This window comes from Aphis gossypii, chromosome 2 (assembly GCF_020184175.1).
Source record: "Aphis gossypii isolate Hap1 chromosome 2, ASM2018417v2, whole genome shotgun sequence".
Lineage (NCBI taxonomy): Eukaryota > Metazoa > Arthropoda > Insecta > Hemiptera > Aphididae > Aphis > Aphis gossypii.
The window spans coordinates 31,933,244-31,957,465 of NC_065531.1; the positions used below are offsets into that span (position 1 = coordinate 31,933,244).

Sequence of the window (24,222 nt, forward strand, 5' to 3'; positions counted from 1 at the left end):
AATAATTTCGTTGATAAAATGTTCCAATTTCATTCATGTGATGGGTTCACGGAGGCCTATTCAATATTTCGCGTTTCTGGACTGGCCGGGATCACTTTGTTGAGCCTGCGTCATGGCCTACATTCATGTTTTTACTTGGGCTCTCGTGCCATTGACAACTTCGCCTTGCAACTAAACAACCGCGAGACTGAACTCTTTCACACCTGTTATACCTTTTTCATTCCTATGTACTTATATATTTTAATAAATAAGCACCCGATTAAAAATTCTATGTTTCTTGTTTGTAGTTAAATTTTAATTTACCTATTTATTATATTCATTGCATTTTAATATTTTTTAACAAATTACTATTTTGATGTTTATAATTAGGTACCTGCAGCCAATATATAATATCTATGTATGATAAAATTCGAGTAATTTTGTTTCGCAATGTAATAATATTTACTCTTTTAAATAGGTAATACAAAGCTACCTTTTTTATTATTTACGTGATGTTTGCCTACGGTTTTTTTTATTGTCACGTGAACGAGTTTTTTTATGTATAATGTAGTATAATTTTAGTTTATTTTATTAATATAATTAATATATTATTAAATAAGTATAGTTGATAATTTTATTACCCAAACCTTCGTAAATTAATTATACAAATTACCATAGAATACAATTGATTATGCTTAAACGTTATTCATCAATTATTATTAACTGACGTGTATTATACTTGTTGCGAACATGTGTGTCCATTGGCCGCTACAAGCATTTTTATTACATTTTGCAATTTGCTGCAGTAACTGTGTATATACGTCCCATCCGGCGGACATCGGCAGTTCACTCTGCAGCATACTAATCGATAATCTACTGTATAACACTGTCTATAATACGTACCATTTTTTGGCCAGCAATGTATTTATAGGATATTTGGATCTTTATGTCAACGTTTTGTATTGAAATATTTGAGTAGGTAGGTACATGGCTTAGATATTATACAGTACCATGCGACACACTATTGCTACTATTTTCGTTTTGCCACGTACTCAATGATAAAACTATAAAATTAAATTAAAATAATAAACAAGCTACCTACTCTTTTATTAGGTAGCCACTTGACACTAAAAATTAGTATTTATATTATACATTATGCAGTCATCGTAATGTAATCAAATTCTTAAGCATTTATATTACGTTAAACAAATATTAATATACAAGAATTATATCAACAAATTCGAGTACCTAATTGTTAAAAAAGAACATTATCAAACAGGTTTTTAATATTTTAGTATTTACGAAATTATAATACAATAGAAAACAATTTTATTGTATTAAATACCTAATAATTATAAGTAGGTACAAATACTTTTTAATAGAATATTTGAACTGAATTCTGTCACTTGTTAATTCTCTAGAGAATTAAACTAGCGAATTTAAGAAATAAGAATAATATAATATAAATCAATGATTATTTATAGTTATTTACCAATTTAGTAGTTCAAGTTTTAATTAAAAAAAAAAAAAAAAAAAAAAAACAATCGATCAATCATAATTTATAATAATGTATTGAAAATGTGTCGTTTTCGAAATTGTGGCATGAATAGAGGTTTTTATAAATGAAACAGTATAATAACCATAACATCAAAATACGCAAATTCATTAATGTGCTGTATTATTTGAATTGCAGTTAAAAGGTACTTTTTACGCTATTATTTTATTATTTATTTCGTACAGATACTTAAACACTATGAAAGATAAATATCAATGCGTATAATATTAGTCATTAGGGTTACGTACAGTCATTGATTATAAATAGCACTGTTTATAATCAACGGTGTAAACGTACAATGAAAGCCCCAATAATTAAAATCTGTACTTCTATTGTATTATTCAACATCTCTGCGAAACCTTCGAAACAAACGAATTTCGATATAGTGTCCATATTGCAGGATACGACTACCGTAAAATTATAGAGACTAGACACAGTACGACGACGCACCGACGGTACACGAATTAACGAAAAAATACGATTCTGTGAAATAAAAACCGACTTCGCTATCGATCTTCGTGCGCACCACAGAGGTAATAATAATATTATTACAATGGACGGTATTTCACAAATAATAACAATAACGTAACGTCAAAAGTATAATATAATCGATAATATTAAAATAAGTCGCAATTAATAATAATATTGTGTTATAATAATAATATTATCATCAATCTGGCGCTGGGAAAACGTTATTATTATTATTATTATTCGCGAACGACGAGCGCGAATTGCGTTTGGGACACGCGCGTCTTGTACGACGGGGTGGGTGTACGCTTATTCTTTTTGCAACAACAACAACAACAACAAACACAACGTCATCGTCGTGTACACAACAATATTATAATAGTACGTACGTCCGCGTCGCCGTTCAATGTTTACGCGTAATATAAATTACCAATAATTATTAATGTTACGCAATGGGCACCGTACGGTTTATTTAACTATATTGTGCGTTCAAAATAATGGCTACTCTGTCGTTATCTCGTCAAACATATATTATTATTATTTATCCCGAAAGAAATCTCGAACGAAGAGGTAGCGGGCCCGGTAGGTTTTTATTTTCCCCAGTTTGTTTTTCCTCTCTAGCCGGCACCGTTTCCGCGCGTTGGCACGTGGCCCGCGGTGCCCTACTTCCGGAGTGCCGCCGCCGCCGCCGTCGGTGCATTTTCTGCGGAGACGGACGGACAGTATTCGCGCGCGCGCGCCCGTCGGCCGTGCGAGCGGCTGTGGCGACACGCGCGCGCACGCACGCACGCACGCATCACACAGGTCTGTTCGGTAATCGTGGCGGCGGCGGCGGCGGCGGCGGCGGTGGATGACCTACTTGTGATCACGCGTTCGAATAGAACGCAACTTTGCTTGCCTACACCACAATCAATATCGCAAGGGACGCGACGCACGCGAAACCCACCCGCCTCTTCCACCGCCGCCACCGATTTTACGCGCCGCCAACGGATTCGTGATACCTAAAATAAATACCACAAAAAAAAAAAAAAATGTTAAATAATCATCGGCGATCGACATACCGTAATAATAAGTTAATTATAATATCTAATGTGTATTATCATATTTTAGACGCGTGTCAAATTATATAACTCGGTTACCTTATATTATGTTTTATCGGACAAAAAAAAACTGTTTGAATAAAATATATTGAATTGTTATTATTATGATAATATATGTTACTTATAATAACCTTCTATATATTATTTACCACGTCACTATTGTAGAATCATAATGATCCTCTAATACCGCTATCACCCGCAAATTGTAGGCTACATTCAGCTCACATCGTCTCGTGAAAATAAAATGTCGTCTTTAATATAAAAAAATTATCAGGCATTGCCGCGTTGGTACATACGGAAGTTGCTTGATGTCTGGTAGAAGTGATGATGTGTGTGAAGTGATCCCATCCCCTTTCCCGTCCGCACTTTTTCTAAATTACACCGGACAGCCACCTTACAATTACCTACTTACAAGTTATAAGCCGTTCAACTCCGGTTTAGTTTAGATAAAGTGTAGGGATTTACTTCACATTCTTGAAACGATTTCTTCATTTTTATCTGAAAATAAAAGATTTTTATCAATCTTTTCTTGATTTTTTTTTCTTGTTTCCAAAAAACGTCAAAATAAAATTAATTTTAAATGACTAGGCGTAACAGTTTCTTTTTTGTTTTTTTAATGAAGATTTTATTATGCGTCGTTGTTGATAACAAAAAATCAACGAATATATTTTCGTTTTTATATTATTTTTTTTAGTACGAAAATACATTTGAATACTATTAATTTTAATTAACCTGCATACCAGTCTACCTAACGCCTATGGTTTGAACCAGTCGCAACAACTTAAAAATAGTAAATTATACAATTATAATACCTAATACCTGAATATTATTTATATTTTTTATTATTAGATACGGTCATAAAACTATTATTCATAACAAAACTGTATAAAATTCCAAAACTCAAGTTTAATATTTTACTAATGAGAGCTTAATCAAGCAGAAAACATTTAAGACGCTTCCAAATATTTCCCCCTATACTGTATGAATAACAAGGTTGTACCTTATGCCGTATGATAACATTTCAATTTATTTTGGAATTGGTTTTGTCAATTCTATTAAAACGTAATCACCGCAGAAAATATATAAAATGTGTTTTAATATTGTGAATTTATATTTAAAATATGATATAAATAGCCACTTTAATGTATGAATTTTCTTTAATTACTATATTATGTGTTGGGAGTAAAACAAAATAAATCTGGGTAACCCCTTAACCCTTCTTTGCAGTTTTACGTACCTACAAGTATACGCAGTGTACTGATTTCATTATTTAAAATTTGACAGTTTAATCCTTTGAAAGTTTCATAATACCAGTTGCGTAATAACAAAGAACAATTGTGAAAATTAAATTGGATTTAGGTATTTTAAATGAATTTATAAAATATTAATTAGAAAATATATTTACGGATTTCACAATTTATTTTTCTATTCAAACTTTAAATTTATGTTCTCGTTGCTCAACGTTAAATTATGGTACATAGTTAGAATGCTTTTATCGTTATAATAAAATTATTATCGTAGTAGTTCCTTGGTCAATATACTTCAAAAAGTAAATAACAACATATCGTGATGTTAGGTCCGCGACTAATGCAACAAATAGCACTTAATTAAAAAAATTTAAAACATCATTCTGCACACTTTTTCTTAACCTATCTTGCATGATGTACATGGAGGGACGAAATTATAAACAATTTTTATAAAATTTAATAATATTTATAATTAATTTGCAATGAAAACTACGCGTACGTATTTTTTAAAGAAAAACTCTTGCTATAAATTTGCTTATACCCACGTTTGTACATTAAAACAGCTGAAGTTGTGGTGCAGTGATGATACCTGTGTGGCTATGTGTACCACTTTTGTGGCTAATACAAATATTTAGATAATTAAATAGGAATACTATTCCTCATTGGTTTTAGCTAATAGAATTTACTTTAGAAATACTCTGATAATAAATTATTCCTAAAAAGTCGTTTAATCCGTTTAAATAACATACCTAATAAAATATCAAAAATTATGTAAATATTATTTACTTTAATTGGTATAAGTATTGTACTATCTTCCTAAGATACCGTGCCATAATCAGTGACAGTAATGCCTGTCTAATTTATTAGTAATAATGATATTTATAAACTAGAATCATGCTAAAATATTTGAATTTAGCAGTTCATAGATAAGAATAAACAAAGAATGAGGTGAATAATCATATAAATTATTTTTTTTATCGACTGCAAGGTACTACATTATATAGAGCCATTTTTCGGATTTTGAAGTATATCCTTCATAATCCTATTCATTCTGATAGGGTGGTGGAGTGCGCTTGTCAAAGTTTTCTCCTGGTCTCCAAATATCTTAAAACAGTACTGATAATTCTATTTGGTATAATGCCAATAGATATGTCTCCGGTTATATAATTTAATATCGTAAACTGCGTATTTTTAAAATGCACTTATTTTGTGCAATATTTATAACCAAATGAGATTTTATTTAGATAAAATCTTTATTATAAGTTTGTTTTTTTTTATTTTATTTTAGGTATTTCATTAAAATAATAGTTCAACAATTTTGCGCCATTATTGAATATTTATCTAATAAGCATAATAATAATTAGGTATTATTGTTGGTTTTTTTTATGTAGTCTTTGTATACAGTTTACACGCACATAATGCTATTTTCAAGTACCTATGTAATTTAAATATAAAACGTACCCGTCTGTACATTACATTATTACTGTTTACCCTTCTCATAGATAATAAGATAAATAACCACTGATAAAACGTAATTAATTTAATATACTCATATATAAACATATAATATCATTTACTTAATATTTAAACGTGTTATTAAATAAAAATAATAAAGTACTAGTGTCATTAAACTTATTATTGTACATCAGTTAATTTAGATATGCATTCACATTAAAACTCTCAATACGATGATTAATTTAAAACTTACATTTTCCCTAAGTAATCTAACCTAACTTATCTTTCAAAAACAAATCATTAAAATGCGTTGATAGATAGCTAAGCTTAAATTATTATCTTTATTACTTATTAATAGAGATAGGATTTTAAAGCATATGCTTTTTTTATATATATATATATATATGAGATAGAAATCTAATTTTTATACTTAAATTCGTTTCACTTCATTCTGATTCCAAATAAACCAATTTATTTTTGCTTTTTTTTCAAATATTGCAGCTGTTTGCTTTTTTAAAAATAAATATATGCTTCTTTTTTTGCTGTTTTAAAATAATTACTTGCTTTTTTGTTACTTATTATGCTTTAGAAATCGAGCCCTACTTACTGGTATTATCATTATTAGGTGTTACTTTGGAAATTCTCTTTGTTATCAATAATTTTTGTGTTCAGATTGCGTATTAATTCTAAATATAGATCCACTGCAATATACATTATACTCTTGGTGACATTTATTCAAGTGTCTACCAACTTGAAGATAGAAATCAAATACAAATGTATAATAAATTGTGAACTGTCCCTTTAAAAGTTTAAAATCAATACTATTATCGGCAAATTTAAATTTTAAACTCTATATAATGTATTTTCTTTCTCCACTATCGTTATTTATTATTAAGATCAAAATATAAATATCTAAAAAAATATATTCATTTTCTTCAAAGGATTATTTTTGAAGATATTTTGTAACTTATTTTAATGTATTTTCTCCTTTCATTTTTATTATAACTTCGTGATATTTACACATCACACACAGCAAAAATACGAAAATGTATAGAATCTAAAATCTAGACAGAATTATACTATATGGTAACATTGCTTAAATAAGTTAAAATGCTCCAAAAATAATTTATTATACTTCTTTCTTTCTTTTCTTCCTTTACATTATCTTTTATAAATTACTAAAATTATAAGTATCATAATAATAATATAAAACAATACTTACAGTTGATGGCTAATGGTTGTGAAGAAGTGGTTGTTAATCCAAACCAACAAGTCCGAGGTCGATCAGTCGGTTACAGAGAGCGTGGCCGTAGTGTTGGTTCAGTGGGTCCAATGCGATCAGAAAAACGATCGTCTGATAAATCACCCTACTCTAGTGGTCCTTATTTATCACCCCCTCCTCCTGATACCAGCTGGAGGCGTACTCATTCAGATTCAGCTTTACATCAGAGTGTGTCGCAAAGCAGTTCTACTGAATCGTTGGCTCATTTACACAGTCCTGGATCTCAGCGTAGAAGTAAGCACTTGAACTATGTTATTTTTTCCTCTTAATTTTTAATTTTTTTTTTTTTACATGAAAAATATAATCCGTATTGTTTAATATAATAAGAATATACGCTAAAAGTAACAAATATGACATAATGATAAACATTTTTGATGAAAGGGGTCTGATGAATGATGACACTTTTCAATGTTTTCCTTCTTTTTTTTTTTATTGAATCTTATAATAGATCGCACTTTACTTTTAACCTTAGGTATTACCTAGTATTGTAGAGGAGACCAAATTTTTGATTAGGAGATTCATATATTAGTACCTTGGTGTTTGTGGAGTTTAACAATCGTTTGTAAAAATATTTGGCTTCATTGATTTCAGTTTTAAACATGAAAATGTAAAACCTGAAATCTGGATTGAGATACTATATATAGCAGAGATGGTGAATTTTTTAAGTAAACAATTTTGTTGGATTTTATTTTCAATGCGTGTCAACTAATTTAATAACCCTTTTTAAAACTTAAAACATATAAACACAAGTAAACGACATTTGACACAAATGTTGAAAGTTACATGTATATGTAAAGTCATAGGTTTGCATATCTGCTATATGGTAATATTACTAATTTTATAGAATATATTTAATATTACTTATTAGTTATTAGTGACCGCGAATAAAATAAAATTCTTCAAAAAAAAAAAAAAATGTATTACTGCACTTCTTTCTTTTCTTTTTTCCTTTACAATCACTTTTATTATGAATTATTTTAATTATTATAATAATATATTGCTTACTACATTATGTAGGGTATAATTTGATACATTTAGGTAGACGCATTTGTTAACTTTCTCAGAGCAATATTTTAGGAGGTGTCAATTTTATTAATATTCGAATTGTTTACAGTTTTAGTAAAGTTTTGAACTTATAAAAATTGTAAGTGTATTTATTACCTATTATTGCATAATATAAAGTGTTAAGCATGCGTAGGTGATTATTTAGAACTAGTCTTTCAGTTCTAATTTACAGAGCCCAAGTTATACTTTGCTCAAATGTAAGATCGTGATATTTAACAGTAAATATAGAGAATAAATTCCCATAAATATAGTACAGCGGCGCAACTAGGGAAGTCTCTCGAGTCCAGACCTTCCTCTTTAGATGGCTATAATGGGCTATGTATATATTTTTTTCTTTAGTTAAAATGTTAGTGTTTTAACACGGGCATGCCCAACCTTTTTCAACTTGCGAGCCATATTTAAAATTTATATTTATACTGCAAGCCATTTATACTTCATGATTTTTTCTATATTCAGTTTTAAAATTAAAATTAAAAATTGCACAATATTTTTTAGTTCTTAAAAGCTTATTAAAATAACCTCTTTTTAAATTATTATTTTTATTTTATACCTATTTGCTAATTTCTAATTTTTATAAAATGGTCACAAGTCAGTTGGAATACTCCCATAGACCATATGTTAGGCACTCTTGTTCGGCGTTTCCGCACTTTTCATGAAAAGTAAGAGGATCATGTTTCATCATCGGCGTAATCAACTACCTATTTATTTATTTTAATTTAATCCACGGCCTAAAATACAGATAACAATTTAACATAGTTAGATATGTATATAATTCAAAAATGTATAAAGTAGATATTATTACAAGTCGGATATAATTATTATTAGTGTATTAAGAGTGGTTAGAAACAAAAAATGTTGTATATAATATGGGATGAAATTCCGCAATGAGGAACTCATTCCGTTGTTATTTCAGAGTGTGTACATTTAAAAGTGATGTCCTGAAAGGGCTGAAAGATAAGATTTTATAATTAAATAGTAAGCAGGCAGAGTGAATCTTTTAAGTTTATAATATAAAGAAGACTACCGTGTCATGTGTGATCAAAAACATGTAAGATGTCTTAAAATGTATATACAAGTATAATTTATTTTCAGTCGAGAGTACAAAAATCGAATAAGATATCGAGCAGCACGTTATTTATATTATAATGATGGGTAGTATACCTACGTTTGAGAATTAATCTTTTACGCACAATTCCAATATAAAATTTATTAACTTTTTCAGTATTAGTAACTATTCTCGGCGATGCCCTTGGAAAAATATATATTGGCGCTTATTTTTGTTTTATTTTATGGGTATAATTTTATAATATTATTGTATTATATTCTTACGTGGTAACCAAATAATGCTATATTTTTTTATATTATTATCATAATATTCCGTGAGTGCTGAGTTATTATAATAGCTGTTATATGGCTGTATTTTTCATACATAAAAAATAAAATAAACATCATCAAGAATTCAAGTCGCAATGTAGTATGTCATTTTTGTACGTTACAGATTTACACTTGATTTTAATAAAACTAATAATTTATGAAATAAATAAATTGTATATAAAAAACCAATTTGATTTAACTCAAATGCGCCAATCTTTAGTTACGGCATTTCTTCGTTTAAAAGTAAACGTAGATGTATTCGATTTTTGTATAGAAATAATAATTTGACGCTAGTAAACGAAGAGATGTACTTAATATGAACAAAAAAAAAAAACACCGTCAATTAAACACTATAAAATATGAAAGCTAATAATGTGTGTGCATATAACAGACAACTTTAACCACGAGTCTCGACTTTTTTCTCTTAATATTAAATTGACTATTACATTTAAAATTTATTTTATTTAGCGTTGATGGATAACCAGCAGTATGATAAGAAAAGGTACTTATCAACATCACCGGATAAAAGACCTAGGTCTTGCTGCGACGTACCTAGAGTTCCTGGAATTCAGTAAGCCATTATTTTTTAATCTCTTAGGAATAGAATAAATTATTATTATGAATTTTTCTAGCGTTTTTACCACTCAACAAGAACCAGGCGTTGTTCAAATACCAATTGGTAACAATACTGGGTCATTACCAGACCTCACTAACTTTCAGTTTTCTCAGCCAATCCATGCCCCTCTTGATCAGGATGACCAGTATAACTTGTCATCTCCTTATAATAGCAACGTAAGATCAATATTATACTATTATTGTTTGTTATTTTTATTACCTTTTTGCATTTTTCATACTAACTACATCCATAAAAAATTAACAATTTAGATCTTTTAAAACATAAATTAAGGAAAACCAAGTTCCTTTATAGTATGTGACTAGATTAGATGGTTGTTTCAGCAGAGTCCACTAACAACAGATGGTTGTAGTCCACAAGGTTCTCAAGGCTCTCAAGGTACTCCGAGCCAGAGTCCAAGTGTCCTATCCCCAGTATCAATTAACAGCCGTACACCACCTACACGGTTTTCATTTACAAGTTCACCACCACCTGATTCTCCTAATCAAACTACCTTAGTCACTTGTGACATTGTGTTACCAGTGAGTTTTCTTCAGAAAATTTCATCCCAGATAGATTTGATGTCATTTTCATTTTCTGTTTTGTAGATTGATTGCTTGAGTTATTTCTTGTAGCCAAAAATTGAAATGTAATATGCGCGATTTTAACCTTATCAAATATTTATATAAAGTATTCATTTGTTTTATTTTCTCTTTGTTTTTGAAAATTAGAGCTGTTTATAGTTGAATCACGAATCAAATTTATTTTTCCAGTGTTATTGCTAGCTTGTTTGTTTCAATGCATGGTTTCACAACATTTTATCAATTTTGCACCATTTAGTAAAGGGGATGTCAGCACACTTTGTATTTTCTCTCTAACTCACACAGAACATAACAAATTTGTATTCAACTAAACTTGTGTTCTTTACTTTAGTAGTTTAGTGTTAGAGTGAATTGACCTATCATCAAACTTCAAGTTAAGAATATTACTTATAAAATGTTGACTTTTAACAATATTTATATTTTTTTACAATATTTTAATACTAGCTGTGTAACATTTTACGATCTCTCTTTATTATAAAAGTATTATTAAAAACCTACTTAAGAACACAAATAATGTCTTAAATTTAAATTTAATAATAGATCAATTCTCTCTAATATAGGTACAATGTAACAACACAAAGTCAGTTATAATGAATGTAAATTTGCTGTGTTATGCTCAGGTCATAGAGAAAAATCAAATAATGTGCTAACATCCTGACAGTTGTATTATAAAAGTATATATTTAATAAAACATAAGTTTTGCTTTGCTACTAATTTTTCTTTTGTCTATTAAGTATTATTTAGATATTTGATTATTCATTTTAAGTACCTTGATATGATTGCAGAATCACCTTAGTGTTCCTTACTTTATGAACCATAGGTTACAACGCACATGTAAGGTTAGTTGCACGCAATTTAATTTTTTTTTTTTTTGTATCATATATGTTTGTTTATATCGTTTGTTTTACTTACAAACTTAAAACGACTGCCTGTATTTGCAAAATAATAGATAGAATAAATTAAGTACATTTAAAAATATGTATGGTATGATTAATTTTATAAACTTTTTTCTTGCAGGGATTTACTGTAGATAATAGTCCAGGAAATGGTAATTCAGGGGAAAATTGCAATAATAACATAAAAATGCAAATATTAAGTCAAAATTCAAATATGAACTGTGTAACTGGCCAAATGAATGGCATAAAAATGAACCCTGTACAAACACTTATGTATCAACATATTCCATTGTCACCAGCACAACAACAAACTCACCAGTCATGTGGTATTGTTAATGGCCAAACTGAAATAAATTCCTCGCATGTAAGTCATTATATTAATACAATCAATATATATTATAATACTAATATTTCTGTTATAATTTTAGTTAAACATAGGAAATTCCCAGATTAACAATATAAACACTTTAGGATCATATAGAAATCAACAATCCAACAGGCCAAGTCCACAATCATCTCCAGGGCTTACAATTCAAGTATGTATATTATTATTTTTAGTTAATGTAAATAATATATAAAGTAATATTAAACTTTAAGTATCAGACCAACTAAATTATTTAGTGTCTTTAGAGTATATACTCTAAGTTGAATTTAACTATTTGAGGTTTTATAGTTTTAATCAAATTTTCAGAATGTCTTATTCTATTTAAAACAGAGTAATATAATATAATATCCAAATTTGTTAATACTTTATTTCCTAATAAAATTAGCCAAAAGAAATTGTAGTATAAAATATATTTAATATTTACACTATTTGGGTTTAACAGCATTTTAAAATATTTGTGTTTATTTATAAAAATGTTTTTCTGAATTTTTAAATTTAAATATTATGTTTGTGGATATTTTTACCTAGATTTTGTTTTAATTGAATAAAACTATCAGTTAAATCTTAAGACATATATATTTTTTCTTTAGATATTCTACTCAACAACAATCTAATTTTCTTAGTACCACTTTAATATCTAGTATCATTATTAGTTATAAGTTAACATATACCTGCCATAAATATCCTTGTTTTGCAATTCTCAGTAAAAAGTTCTATTATTTTATAATTCTTTAGTTTTCACATATTTTTACTCAAGAAAATACTTGCTTATGGTTATGAATTTACATTTTTAACTCTAAACATAATTATAAATTGTCAAATAGAACATCATAAAATAACGAAGTACACCTTACTATTATTACTTGAATGAATTTATTTTAAATTATCTTATACATACTTATGTAATGTATTCATAAGCATTTATATAATTTATATTATTGTGTTATATTTATATGTATATTGTGTATAATATATATATTGTTATTTTTTTAGTATGGAAGTTCCAGTCCGTTATGTGGAAGTCCACAGAGCCCATCCTCACCTAGCAACTCTTCTGTTAGTAGCACTAATCAACATCAAAATTATCAAACGCAAAAAGATTTTTATTCAAATCTGACACAAACTAACAATCTTCAACACCATTTTGAAAATTTCTCTATGGTAAGCCACTAAAGATATTTTATACAATAGCTTTATAGTAATAACAAACCATAGAAATTGTTATATGATATAAATCAAATAAATTATCCAAATACTCTAAAACAGTTGTTTTTAAACAACTGTTGAAGAATTTAAATTTGTTAATTAGTATAATTGAATATAATTTATTTCGGTTTATGCTTATATTAATAAAGGATATGATGGTAAGTAAAAAAAAAAAAACAAAAAAACATTTTCCTTTTTTAATGCTTATAATAAACTTAACATTCATCACAAAAATGGTTGTTACCAGTGGTCATATTTTTTGGTTATAAATAACTAATAAGTAATAACTCTAAACTCTAAGTCTAGACTTGGTTCAATGTAGTTAGCTTTCAAATATTGTGTTTTTTTTCTGTTTGGTTTTATTCTGAATATTTAATACAATGTAATATTTATTGATTCTAGTAGTTCAATCTTAATTTATGATTTCAATTCTTTATAATAATTAATTTTGATAAAAATGATAGTCAACTACCCAAAAGGTGAAATTCTGCGCTTATAATATTTTATTTAAATATTATTATGATTTAAAAATTTAATTTATGATGTATACATTATTTTAGTTTTTTTTTACTAAATATCTTAGACAAAATTCATATAATAGGTTCAAAAGTTAACAATTGTAATTGGCTAACATCTTGAGTGGAGGAGTGATCCTTATTGTCTGACACACTATTTTTTTGGTTAAGGGATAATCCCACTGCACCATTCTTTCTTATATATATATAATATTTCAGAAATAGAAGCTATCAGAGATTGATGAGAAAGTTTTTAATATTAATTTAATTAGAAAGTGCTTTATTGAAATTACTACAAGATTATACTACAATTACTGTTTTTATATTTAAGTTGGATTTTTTAGGGTCATGATTTTAAGGTTTTATTTGATAAATAAATTGGTGCATTGGTTATTAAAAAGTTATTAGTAATTTATTTAAGTTTGATTTCTTAGCAGACCCTTTATCTGGACTCTGTTAGCTCAAATTAATTTTAATAAGAGCTCGTTAAGTTAATTTTGATTTTAAGTGAAAGGAAGAATTTAAAAGCCGGAATTTAATTTAAATTTAGTGATGCATATCTGATAAGTCCAAGTTAGTCTTAAATCAAAGTAAACTCTGAATTTTTTTGTTAAGAAGTTGGGAATCAGAACGTTGTTTTGTACAATTTTTGGTTGAGTGCATATTATGTAATCTTGATGATTTTATTAATAGCTTAATGAATGTGTAAATTTATATTTTTATTTAGCAAAATTTATTTTGTGATTTACTGAAATTCCAAAGAATTTTTATTACTGAATTTAAATATGTTCTCATGTAACAACTATGGAATAAATGCACAATATTAAAATTTGTATTAAAATACCATTAGACTTGCTTTACTTGAAATATCAAACAGTTAATTGTATTTTGGTTCCGCTATCATAAAGCTGGACTGGAATCAGGTGATGCAATCGCTAAAAGATTCAAATCCATCAGCTTGGATAACTGCCCAAATCCAGGTAAAATGGTCAAAAATAGATTGTAAAATGTATACCTTATATAGTTATATGGTACATATTATTTTTTCTAGTTTCTTATCAATAACAAAAAATTAGGGTTGTTGTAGTAGGTATATTTTATATCTATTGTGTATATAATATTATATACTAATGTTTATCTTAGATAACTGCATGTCTATTGATAATTATATAAATTATTTTACAGTTATTGAAATCCTATTTAAAAACAAACTGAACCCAACTGTTTTATTTATTTATGTTTTTGATTAGCTGGATAGTCCTGTGTCTACAGGCTTGGAATATGTGGGCTCTCCAACTAACACATACTTACAACAGGTAATTACATATTCATATTTTTAAATTTATATTTATTATTATTAACCTAGGTATTTATATATTATTTTTGTAGACTGAGGATTATGTAAATTCAGAAATGACAGCTGATATGGGATATTTTAGCACTTCACCATCACAGTCTCTTCAATTTCCCAACCAGACTCATACAACACCTAATACTCCTTCCAGTATTCCTGACATAATACTTACAGGTAATTTATATTATTAATATTTTAAACTTAGACTAAGATTTTTAGTGAGTTTATCTCAGATAATTAAATAAATTCAATTATATGTTGGCTAAATAAAATTTAAAATATAGTATTTTTGTATTTGATTATCTTTAAAATAAAAAAAAAATTATAAAAATTGAATAAATTTTAAGCATAAAATTCAAACTCATTATGTACTTTCACTCTTTTGTGTACAGCTTTGTTCATGACTTAATATGTAGATTTAAATTAACCAATTAATTAGTAGTGCTTGTATTTATTGCATTTAAAAATATCTATCACAAAGTAAAATAGTTAGTAATATAAATAAACTCTTAGCTACAATGAAATATTTAAATTATAGTTTAAGTCTAGCTAATCAAATAACAAAAAAAAAAATATGATCAAGTAGTCTAGAAAAACTTCACCAGTTTACACTGCAATTTCTTTACTTTTCATTAATAATTAATGAACTAATTTGAAGCTAAAAAATTTAAAAAAATAATATCTATCGTTATATTTTAAATTAATATATTTTGCCTTTATTTTATGTAGATTTTTCTAATGGAGATCAATTAGATAACCAAAATGATTTTGTGAAAGAATTAAATTCTGCAAATGCATTTGATGCCGACTTCTTCACCACTGAAGAAAGCATTAGGCAGGGTCTTGTTGATCAGATTGACCTAGATCACTTGGAACATTTACAAATGTTAGCTGAACCAATCAATGATGAATCAACTAACAATGATCACAATCGTCACTTTCAAATGTAACTAATTATATTGACAATTTTTTTTATTATTTTTTTTTTTTATCTGTGATTAATTGATAATATATATCCTTAGAATTGGATAGTTATAGTTATTATTTTTATTACACAAAAGTGCCAGAACATATTGATTATAACTAAGCTGTTGTAATTTTTTTCTTGCTATTTTCTTTTTTCAGTGCCAAAGACTTAAATTTATACTTTTTTCTTATTGCATTAAATTTGTGTTGTTTTTTTATGTAGTTACCATCCGATATTCTAATCATCATTGCATTTTATAACTAATATTATACCTTTTTCATATCTCTGGATTTTTTATAATTATATTATAATAATGTACTGCACAAATTTAAATATCCTTAGCTGCCGTATCACAATTTTAGAACCTATGGTGCATATATTGTAAGATTAATAAGACAAATATGTATTTTTTATACAGTATATATTTAATACTTAATTATAATATAATGTTAATAAGTTCCCTCTCCCACCCTTAATTGTTTTTGTAATATAATTTTTTTTTATTATTAATAAAATATTAAATTTTAAAATTAAAAGACAATGTTCAATTAAATTAAAAGATCTCGTGTTAGATGTATTTTTATTAATATTTTATGTGTACATACATACATACATACATACATACATACATACATATATACATACAAACATACATACATATATTTATATTATATTATACATAATACATAAATATGCACACAAATACATATACATATATATTGCATGCATGTATGTATGTATATATTGTATTTAAGTATGTATAATATAATATATGTGTGTGTGTGTGTAATAATTTGTTTAAGCCTTTCCATGGCAAATTTGGTATGCATGTTTATAATTGTGTTCGTTTAAATGTGCCTTTTAATTTTTATTTTTAAAATTTTACTCAAAATGAATGTTGAAATTAATAAAAAAAAAATAATTATCATTATATAATATATATATATATATCTCGTATATATGAGAAAAATATTAAATTTCAAATTTTAACTAAAAATATTGAATGTTATAGAAAAAATTTAGGAAAATTTGGTCTATATTTAAAATTTTATTTTCTTTCAGTTCATAAACCATGTATATTTTTCCCTGCAAATCAAGTAATAATATTTTTCTTTGCTAAAGACTTAGTAATGTTATTCATACATTTTTAACTTTGCTCTTATTTTAATAGATTTATTTTAGAATAAAAAAAATAAATACTTAGTTATCATTTGTAAATATTTGTACAACATGATTGTACATATTTATTATGTTAATTGGTTAGGTAAAGCATTTGGAACTCTGTCATGTTTTTATAATATTTATTATTACATATTTTATGTATTAAGGTCATAAATAATATATATAATTTATTTGTATTGAACCATTAAACTACCATTCACATTTTATAACCATTTCTTGTCAATTATCCTGAAGATTGATATTTCAAACAAGATACACACTATTACAACATTTTTTCAACAATTACTTATAGTTTATAACTAAAAAATGCAAACATAAAAGAGTTCTAAATCCTTTATTTAGTTATTTAATTAACAACGTTAAAATTTTTTAATAAATAAGAATTCCTACTTACTTGTTTTACAATTTTTTATAATTATTCAAAGAATAAAGTTTAGGATTAATATAAATTTGGAATTTTTATTGTTCATTAAAAAATAAACAAAATCAATTTTTAGCTTTTTGATTTTGTGGTTTTATATAGTATTGATGTGCAAAACTATGTTTGTTGAACATTTCATGAATGGAGTTGTTTTTATTTCTGTACTTACTAAATACTAAATACTAGTCAATAAAAATCAATAAAATTTAAATCCTGTTTTTTTTTTTTTTTTGTGAATTATTTATTATATGAAGTGTTTATTTGTTATAATTGTCTTAAAAAATATATTTATAATGTTAAAAACTTAAAGAAAAAATATTGTAAAAAAAATTGAATTGAATTAGATCAGTGTTTCTCAAATGGTAATATAATTTTGGCCCTAAAAGTATCAAATGACATTAATTTGTGAGTAGATGTTTAATTTGAAGTATTCTTGTGCAAAGAACGCCTTGTCGCTTAGACAAGATATTTTCTGAAAATAATAAGACTGTTGACTTTATGGGGTAATTTTAAGATCATTTTTTCCCTTAGATTTTTTAAATAGTAAACTCCCTTAGCACACATGATATACGTATAAATAAAAAAAAAATGTCTTCAAATTAAAATTGAATCACAGGGTTTTTGTTCGGAAACACGCCAAACGTCGTGGTGCCAAAGACCAATTGAGAAACACTTAGAAGTTATTGACAACATTAGTCAAATTTACCTTGTACTTTTTTTTTTTTTTTACGTAGGTAATTGATTGATAAATAATGAAAACCTTGTTTGTACATTGTCATTTTTTTACTATTAAATTAATTTTTAATTCTTTAAACTTACATAGTCAATAATACATTGGTGGATTTTTTTATTACTATTACTATAATTAATATTATGGTATTGTAGTCTGTCTGTCTACATTATTTTCCATAACCTCCGTTGTTGCCGTAGCTGCCGTAACCCTGTCCACCGTGGACGGCGTAGTTGGAGTAGTCTACCGGTGTGCTCGACTGGCTAGCCGGTGGACATCCGGAAGGTGGCGATGCTGGTTTGACGACGGGCGCGGGTTGTTCGCTGTATCCGCTGAAACTGGCCTGTCCGTACGCCGAATACCCGTTAGTCTGCTGACCGTATACCGGGTAACTAGAGGTTTGAGGGCCGTACGCAGGGTAGCTGGAAGTTTGAGGACCGTACGCGGGGTAGCTGGGCGTTTGAGGACCGTAAGCGACGGCGTAGCTAACACTGGGCTGGGGCTGGGGTGGTGCTGGCCGCGGCTGAGGCTGGTGTTGATATTGGCCACCGTAATAAATGTAATGTGTTTGGCCGGCGGGTGCGGCGAATCCTTGTTTGAGCATCATTTTTTTCGCGATCAAATGGCTGGCGAACGGCTCCAAAAACGCTTCCGTTGCAATTGGTAGTTCACTGATCGAAATCATGGCTACTGCAACCTGTAAGGTACACAATTAATTTAAAATTAAAAAATATACTGCTACAGTTGAAAAATATCGTTTTGATATTCCAAACCTTCTAGAAACTACACTCGAATCAATAGTCAATACTCATTTAAAATTTTAGATATTTACACAGTACCTACATATTAATTTATATTTTCCTCTAAATCAGGTTGGTTCAACCTTTTGTGGTTGGTGGACCAATTTACACTTTCATAAAAACACTGGGGGTCGCCAAAATAATAAAAAATAATAATGTGATGATTGACATTGTTTTATTAAAGCCAATTTTTCAGTATCAATTGAACACCCTGTGGATTGTGGTTGTTAATCTGAAGCACAATTCTAAAATCTGAAGACGAATTGTGAATACGGTTTCTTGATTTAGATTATATTAAATCAATGGTAATATTGCCAATTTACCAATTATTCGTACTTCCAAATACCTAATGACGAAAATTCCGTTACGTTTGGGGAGCTAAAAAAAGGCTTCTAAGGCCGCGGGTTGTATGGACCACCCAGCTCTAAAGCATCCTTTATTGTAATGAGTGCCGGATAAGTTAAATAATATATACGTATTATAGGTGCCTATGATAACATATTAACATATAGTATTTAATAAATATTTCTAAAAGATCTGTGAAGTTTAAGGCTAGATTCCTAACGTTCTGTAGCCTCTACTATACATATGTCTATAAGACAAATAAGTAAGAATAATCAACTGGTAAAGTTTAAGTAGTAAAAGAGTCAATTATTGCAGCGGTCTCTTGAGGAGATGCCATGTACCTATAAAGAATCATTAGTATGTTGGTACTATACCCCCCTCCTCCGAAAAAAAATGACATTTTTTTACATTTCTTATTTTAATTAAAAAAAAATCAAAAATCGTTAGTTACAAATTTTTAATAAGAATTTAAAGTTCAAATTTATACGAAATATGTCGAAATTGCAAAACTTTACAAGTAATTTTGTAGATTGAAATTCATGAAAAAATTTGTTTATATATTTAAGATTAAAAAAATCAACATTAAGTTTTTCATAAGTTTCCCTTCAAATAGCTATATAAAACGAAGCGTCATTAAAGAAAAAATGTTAGGAACGTTTGAATTTTAAATTTTTACGAAATCACAACGATAACGATTTATCATCAAACGATTTTCAATATTTATTATTATTAAAAATGTATAAGTCGTGATACTTGAAAATTTCACCAGTTATTAAGGTTGGCTTTTTTTTTACATAATTTAATTTCCAAAATATTTTGCTTATTTTAAGGCTATTTACAGGCATTTGAAATATTCGTTTTTGTTTAATTTTTTTATTATAAAGATCAATATTTTGACTAAGTCAAAATACTTGAAAATTTAATACAAAATTCCTCATAAGTTGTTCTAATAGTGACTCAAAAAATATAAGAATACCTACATTAGTTCAGTTTTTTTTTATTAGCGTTTGAAGTTTTAATATTGACAAAAATTAGTCAAAATCATGAATATTTGCAAATTATTTTGAAGTTATAATTTATAAAAATTTTTGTATAAGTAGCTAAGAGTTGAAAATTTAATACAAGATTTTTCATAAGTTTGGCTTACAATAATTATAAAAGAACTTAAATTTTGAGGCATTCAGTTCATTAAAACATAAACCATCTTTTTCACCATCCACTGGAAAATATATCCCAGGCTGACAAACCATCTCTGTTCAGAATCGCTTTTCATTTACAATGATATCTGTCATTGGATTCAAATTTTACAGATAAATAAAAGTGACCAACTGTACAGTAGAGCGGTACCCACTTGACCACGTTTTTTTTAAATATAACTTCGAAACGTAAAATCTTATATATTTGAAATTTCTACAATTGTTTATATCATAATTTTACAAAAATATTATAATTCTTTAAATATTTTAACCCTTGGAGTTATTTACAGACATTTAAAATATATTACAGATAAAAAAGCATGAACCCGTATCTAGGTATCATAGATAATGGCGGTAGTGCAATAAATTAGTGCCTACTTAATTATATAGTCTTTCAGTTCTCAAAAATGTTTAAATCACAAAAGTATAAGCACTTGTTGGTCTTATAGATATTATTCTAGATAAGTACTACCTCGTCTTCAATCCTCGTAAATTATGCGCAATCAGAACTTACCAAACAAAAATTTTAATATATAGAATGTATTATAAATAGATACTTTGAGCTAGAGAGGAAAATATCTTTAGAGTAATAAATAATTGGAGTAGGTAGCAATATTCCCGAAATACAGCCATATGGCTATATGGCTACTTAATCTTGGATATAATAATTTATAAAAAATATAATATAAGTAGTTATGACCTGTAGGTATTAAAGGTAATATAATAATAATCTACATGAAATAAATATATTGTTATATACTCACAGCGCAAAAGACGAACACTCTGTTGGCCTTGTCCATCTTGTAAGAGTTTGCGTGATTGAGTCTGTCGGCGAAAGAAAATCACGGGCACCGGATCGACGCGCTTATATAGTCCGCGGACTGCATGCGCCAAGTAGGTATACCTACCGGAATTATGTCTAAGTAGTAAGTATAATACCTATATATCCACGAGCGAGAGTATCTCTATGTATATGATATAATGTATCGTTCACACTATAACATATGCCTATACCTACGCATATTTCGTGTGTATAATAGGCATATAGGAGGCGCACTAACCTTGACCCTGCGGCCGAAGACGGTTTTTTTCGGCAGTTCAACAAACCCGGCATAAAACCAGATTCCTATCGACGTTACGAAATCGCCGACTTAATATCTATAATATATGTGCACATAATATATTACGATATACTGCAGCATTATTATCGTGGCGACGGATGCGCTTGCGTCCGTGGCTGTGCGTTTTCCCATTTCCTGCGATTAGGCACGAATGCGTTTTTCGTGCATTTCACACGACACTCGGACAACAGGTTTCTATAAATCGACCCGCCCGACTACACCACAGGTATAGGTCGTATTATATTGTTATTTGTTGGGTTTCCTTGATAAACGACTACACTTAATGTTATTTTATATTATAACATGTACAATATAATATAATATAGTATTATGTTTTAACCGACCGCTCCGATGTGATGCTCATCCTGCGGCCCAGACTTAGTTGTTGCAACCGGCCTGCCGCACTGGTCCAATCACGATTTCAAACCACTTGCACATAAAATAACATCATATTATTATTACTATACGTAATATGTAATTATCGATTCTGCTAGTAAAATATTATTGCATGACTATAATATAGAGTACAGCATATAATAATGTAGCTGCAGGTACCGGATGTAGGTAACTATGAGTACCAATAGATCTTATGCATTAACGGTCGTCCAGACTCAAGATTTCGATGATGTAACTGGTAGGTAGATAGGAAATATTAGAGCTAGATGCGCGAGTATAATGTTATTTTTCATTTAGTATTAAATTTTCTCTATTTTCTAATTGGTATATAATATATATATTATATAGGTACTTCGTTCCTTTACTACCAAATTTTTTATTTATAATTATATTCGTAATACATTATTGTATTTAAATCATTGAAAATGCTTAAAATCAAATTTATTAAGTAGGTTTAGTAAAAAGTACACTAAAATTTACTAGTACCTACTTAGTATAGGTACCTACCTACTTTAAGGCTAAGTAGGCTACTTACTACTTTTTTATTATTATAACTCAGAAAGTCAGAACAAACTATTTATAATTAAAACGCATTTTATAATTTAATAAAAAATATTAGACAATGATTAATAACATTTTTTTTTATATTAGATAGATATGCAATAACAGCAATAACCAATAATACAATAAAATAATATAACCAATAATGTATGTTTATAGCAGACTATATAAATATTACTTTTTTCCATGTTCTTTGTAAGACCGTTTATGAAGTACTATTATTATAGATCTTATTATCACAAATATAGTTTAAGAATTCAAAAACTACTTTTATGAATTTTGGTTTGGATTAAATATCAACTGCATTGTAAAAAAATCATCTTGTTAAAAAATTACACAAAAAAGGGGTTTTTTAAATTATTCTAAAATATAAGTATTTTAAAATACAAGTACCTAGGTATAGTCTTTAAGAATATTTAAAAATTCCAGAAATCAGAATTTGAATAAATTAATTGTAATTAAAGGGCATTTTATATACGAGCTTATGTTTATTAATGGTTGTTAGGTGTAGCTATGTGCAGTTTAAAAATCAATAGGAGATAGAACTTATTTTGTTGATTTTTTTAATAATTAATTGACTAAGAAACTGTACTGATGACTATGTTAATAAATTATCCATCAAGGCAGAATTTCATGGAAATTTCCCCATAATTTTTAATAAAGTTTATAGTTTGAACGAAATAATGATAAAATGCAAGATTAGAATTGCGCATGCACAATATATATACTCGTATATATATAGATTATAGGTATATACTATAGTTTATTCCACAATATACCTTCACTCGTGGAGATGCCATTGCAACATTGAGCCTTTTGGACTTTGGTGGTGATAGATAATCTGCCTTCGTCCTTCATAATCATATGATACAGAATAATTAACATTAATATTCAATTAAAATATAATATACAGATTACTATAATAAATTATAATATATAAGTATCGTAGATACATCAACTTGTATTTAAATCTTTTAATCAACAGTTTAGTATTTGATGACACAGATTCACTATTACGCAGTTTACCTATACCATATGTCCATATCCATGGACCATGGTCTATGTATTCTTTTAAAACTCAAATTTTAAATTTTAAATTTTTTACAAATGTGAAATGAATACTTACGAGTATATGGTTATATCTATTGAGAATATAGGAATATATTTATATATATTTGTATGTAAAAATATATAGGTACTCTACTCTAAAATCAAATTGTTCTATGTTTTATCGGTCTCCCGGTATAATAAACGTGATTGCAAGTATACATTGTTTTAGGCATCGCTATAAATTATAATTATCATTGTTTTAATATACGCAGTAACATTTATATTTTACGATGTTAAATCACTTAGATTACAAATAAATAACTGCCGCAAAGTTGGTTAAGAGCTAAAAACGTATAC

At 27.7% G+C, this 24,222-nt stretch overlaps 2 protein-coding genes and 1 long non-coding RNA gene across 5 annotated transcripts in view; 1 reads left to right on the forward strand and 2 right to left on the reverse strand.

Annotated features, from left to right (window-relative positions):
• Nucleotides 1-18,484, forward strand: part of LOC114119817 (CREB-regulated transcription coactivator 1-like) — a 34,305-nt gene extending 15,821 nt beyond the window's left edge. Inside the window, exons 2-14 of one of the 3 annotated variants that reach the window (XM_027981522.2) lie at nt 7,029-7,320; nt 9,994-10,096; nt 10,158-10,317; nt 10,483-10,680; nt 11,526-11,579; nt 11,758-12,000; nt 12,065-12,172; nt 13,015-13,182; nt 13,377-13,385; nt 14,651-14,722; nt 14,993-15,058; nt 15,132-15,270; nt 15,826-18,484. In XM_027981522.2, coding sequence (XP_027837323.1) covers nt 7,029-7,320; nt 9,994-10,096; nt 10,158-10,317; nt 10,483-10,680; nt 11,526-11,579; nt 11,758-12,000; nt 12,065-12,172; nt 13,015-13,182; nt 13,377-13,385; nt 14,651-14,722; nt 14,993-15,058; nt 15,132-15,270; nt 15,826-16,046 — 1,833 coding nt within the window. In that variant the 3' untranslated portion in view covers nt 16,047-18,484. The remainder of the gene's footprint in view (nt 1-7,028; nt 7,321-9,993; nt 10,097-10,157; nt 10,318-10,482; nt 10,681-11,525; nt 11,580-11,757; nt 12,001-12,064; nt 12,173-13,014; nt 13,183-13,376; nt 13,386-14,650; nt 14,723-14,992; nt 15,059-15,131; nt 15,271-15,825) is intronic. The other 2 variants (XM_027981524.2, XM_027981526.2) reach the window with 2 other exon arrangements.
• LOC114119822 (uncharacterized) lies at nt 18,428-21,669 on the reverse strand. The gene is made up of 2 exons (XM_027981535.2): nt 21,502-21,669; nt 18,428-19,093 (listed from the first exon to the last, which is right to left on the reverse strand). The coding sequence occupies exons 1-2, from the start codon at nt 21,535-21,537 to the stop codon at nt 18,566-18,568; spliced, it is 564 nt and encodes a 187-aa protein (XP_027837336.1). The 5' UTR covers nt 21,538-21,669; the 3' UTR covers nt 18,428-18,565.
• Nucleotides 21,670-22,035: 366 nt separating this feature from the next.
• On the reverse strand, nt 22,036-23,253 carry LOC126550498 (uncharacterized). Its single transcript, XR_007604625.1, has 3 exons — nt 22,994-23,253; nt 22,203-22,287; nt 22,036-22,132 (listed from the first exon to the last, which is right to left on the reverse strand). It is a non-coding gene; the product is annotated as an uncharacterized LOC126550498 (long non-coding RNA).
• Between the last annotated feature and the right edge of the window lie 969 nt (nt 23,254-24,222).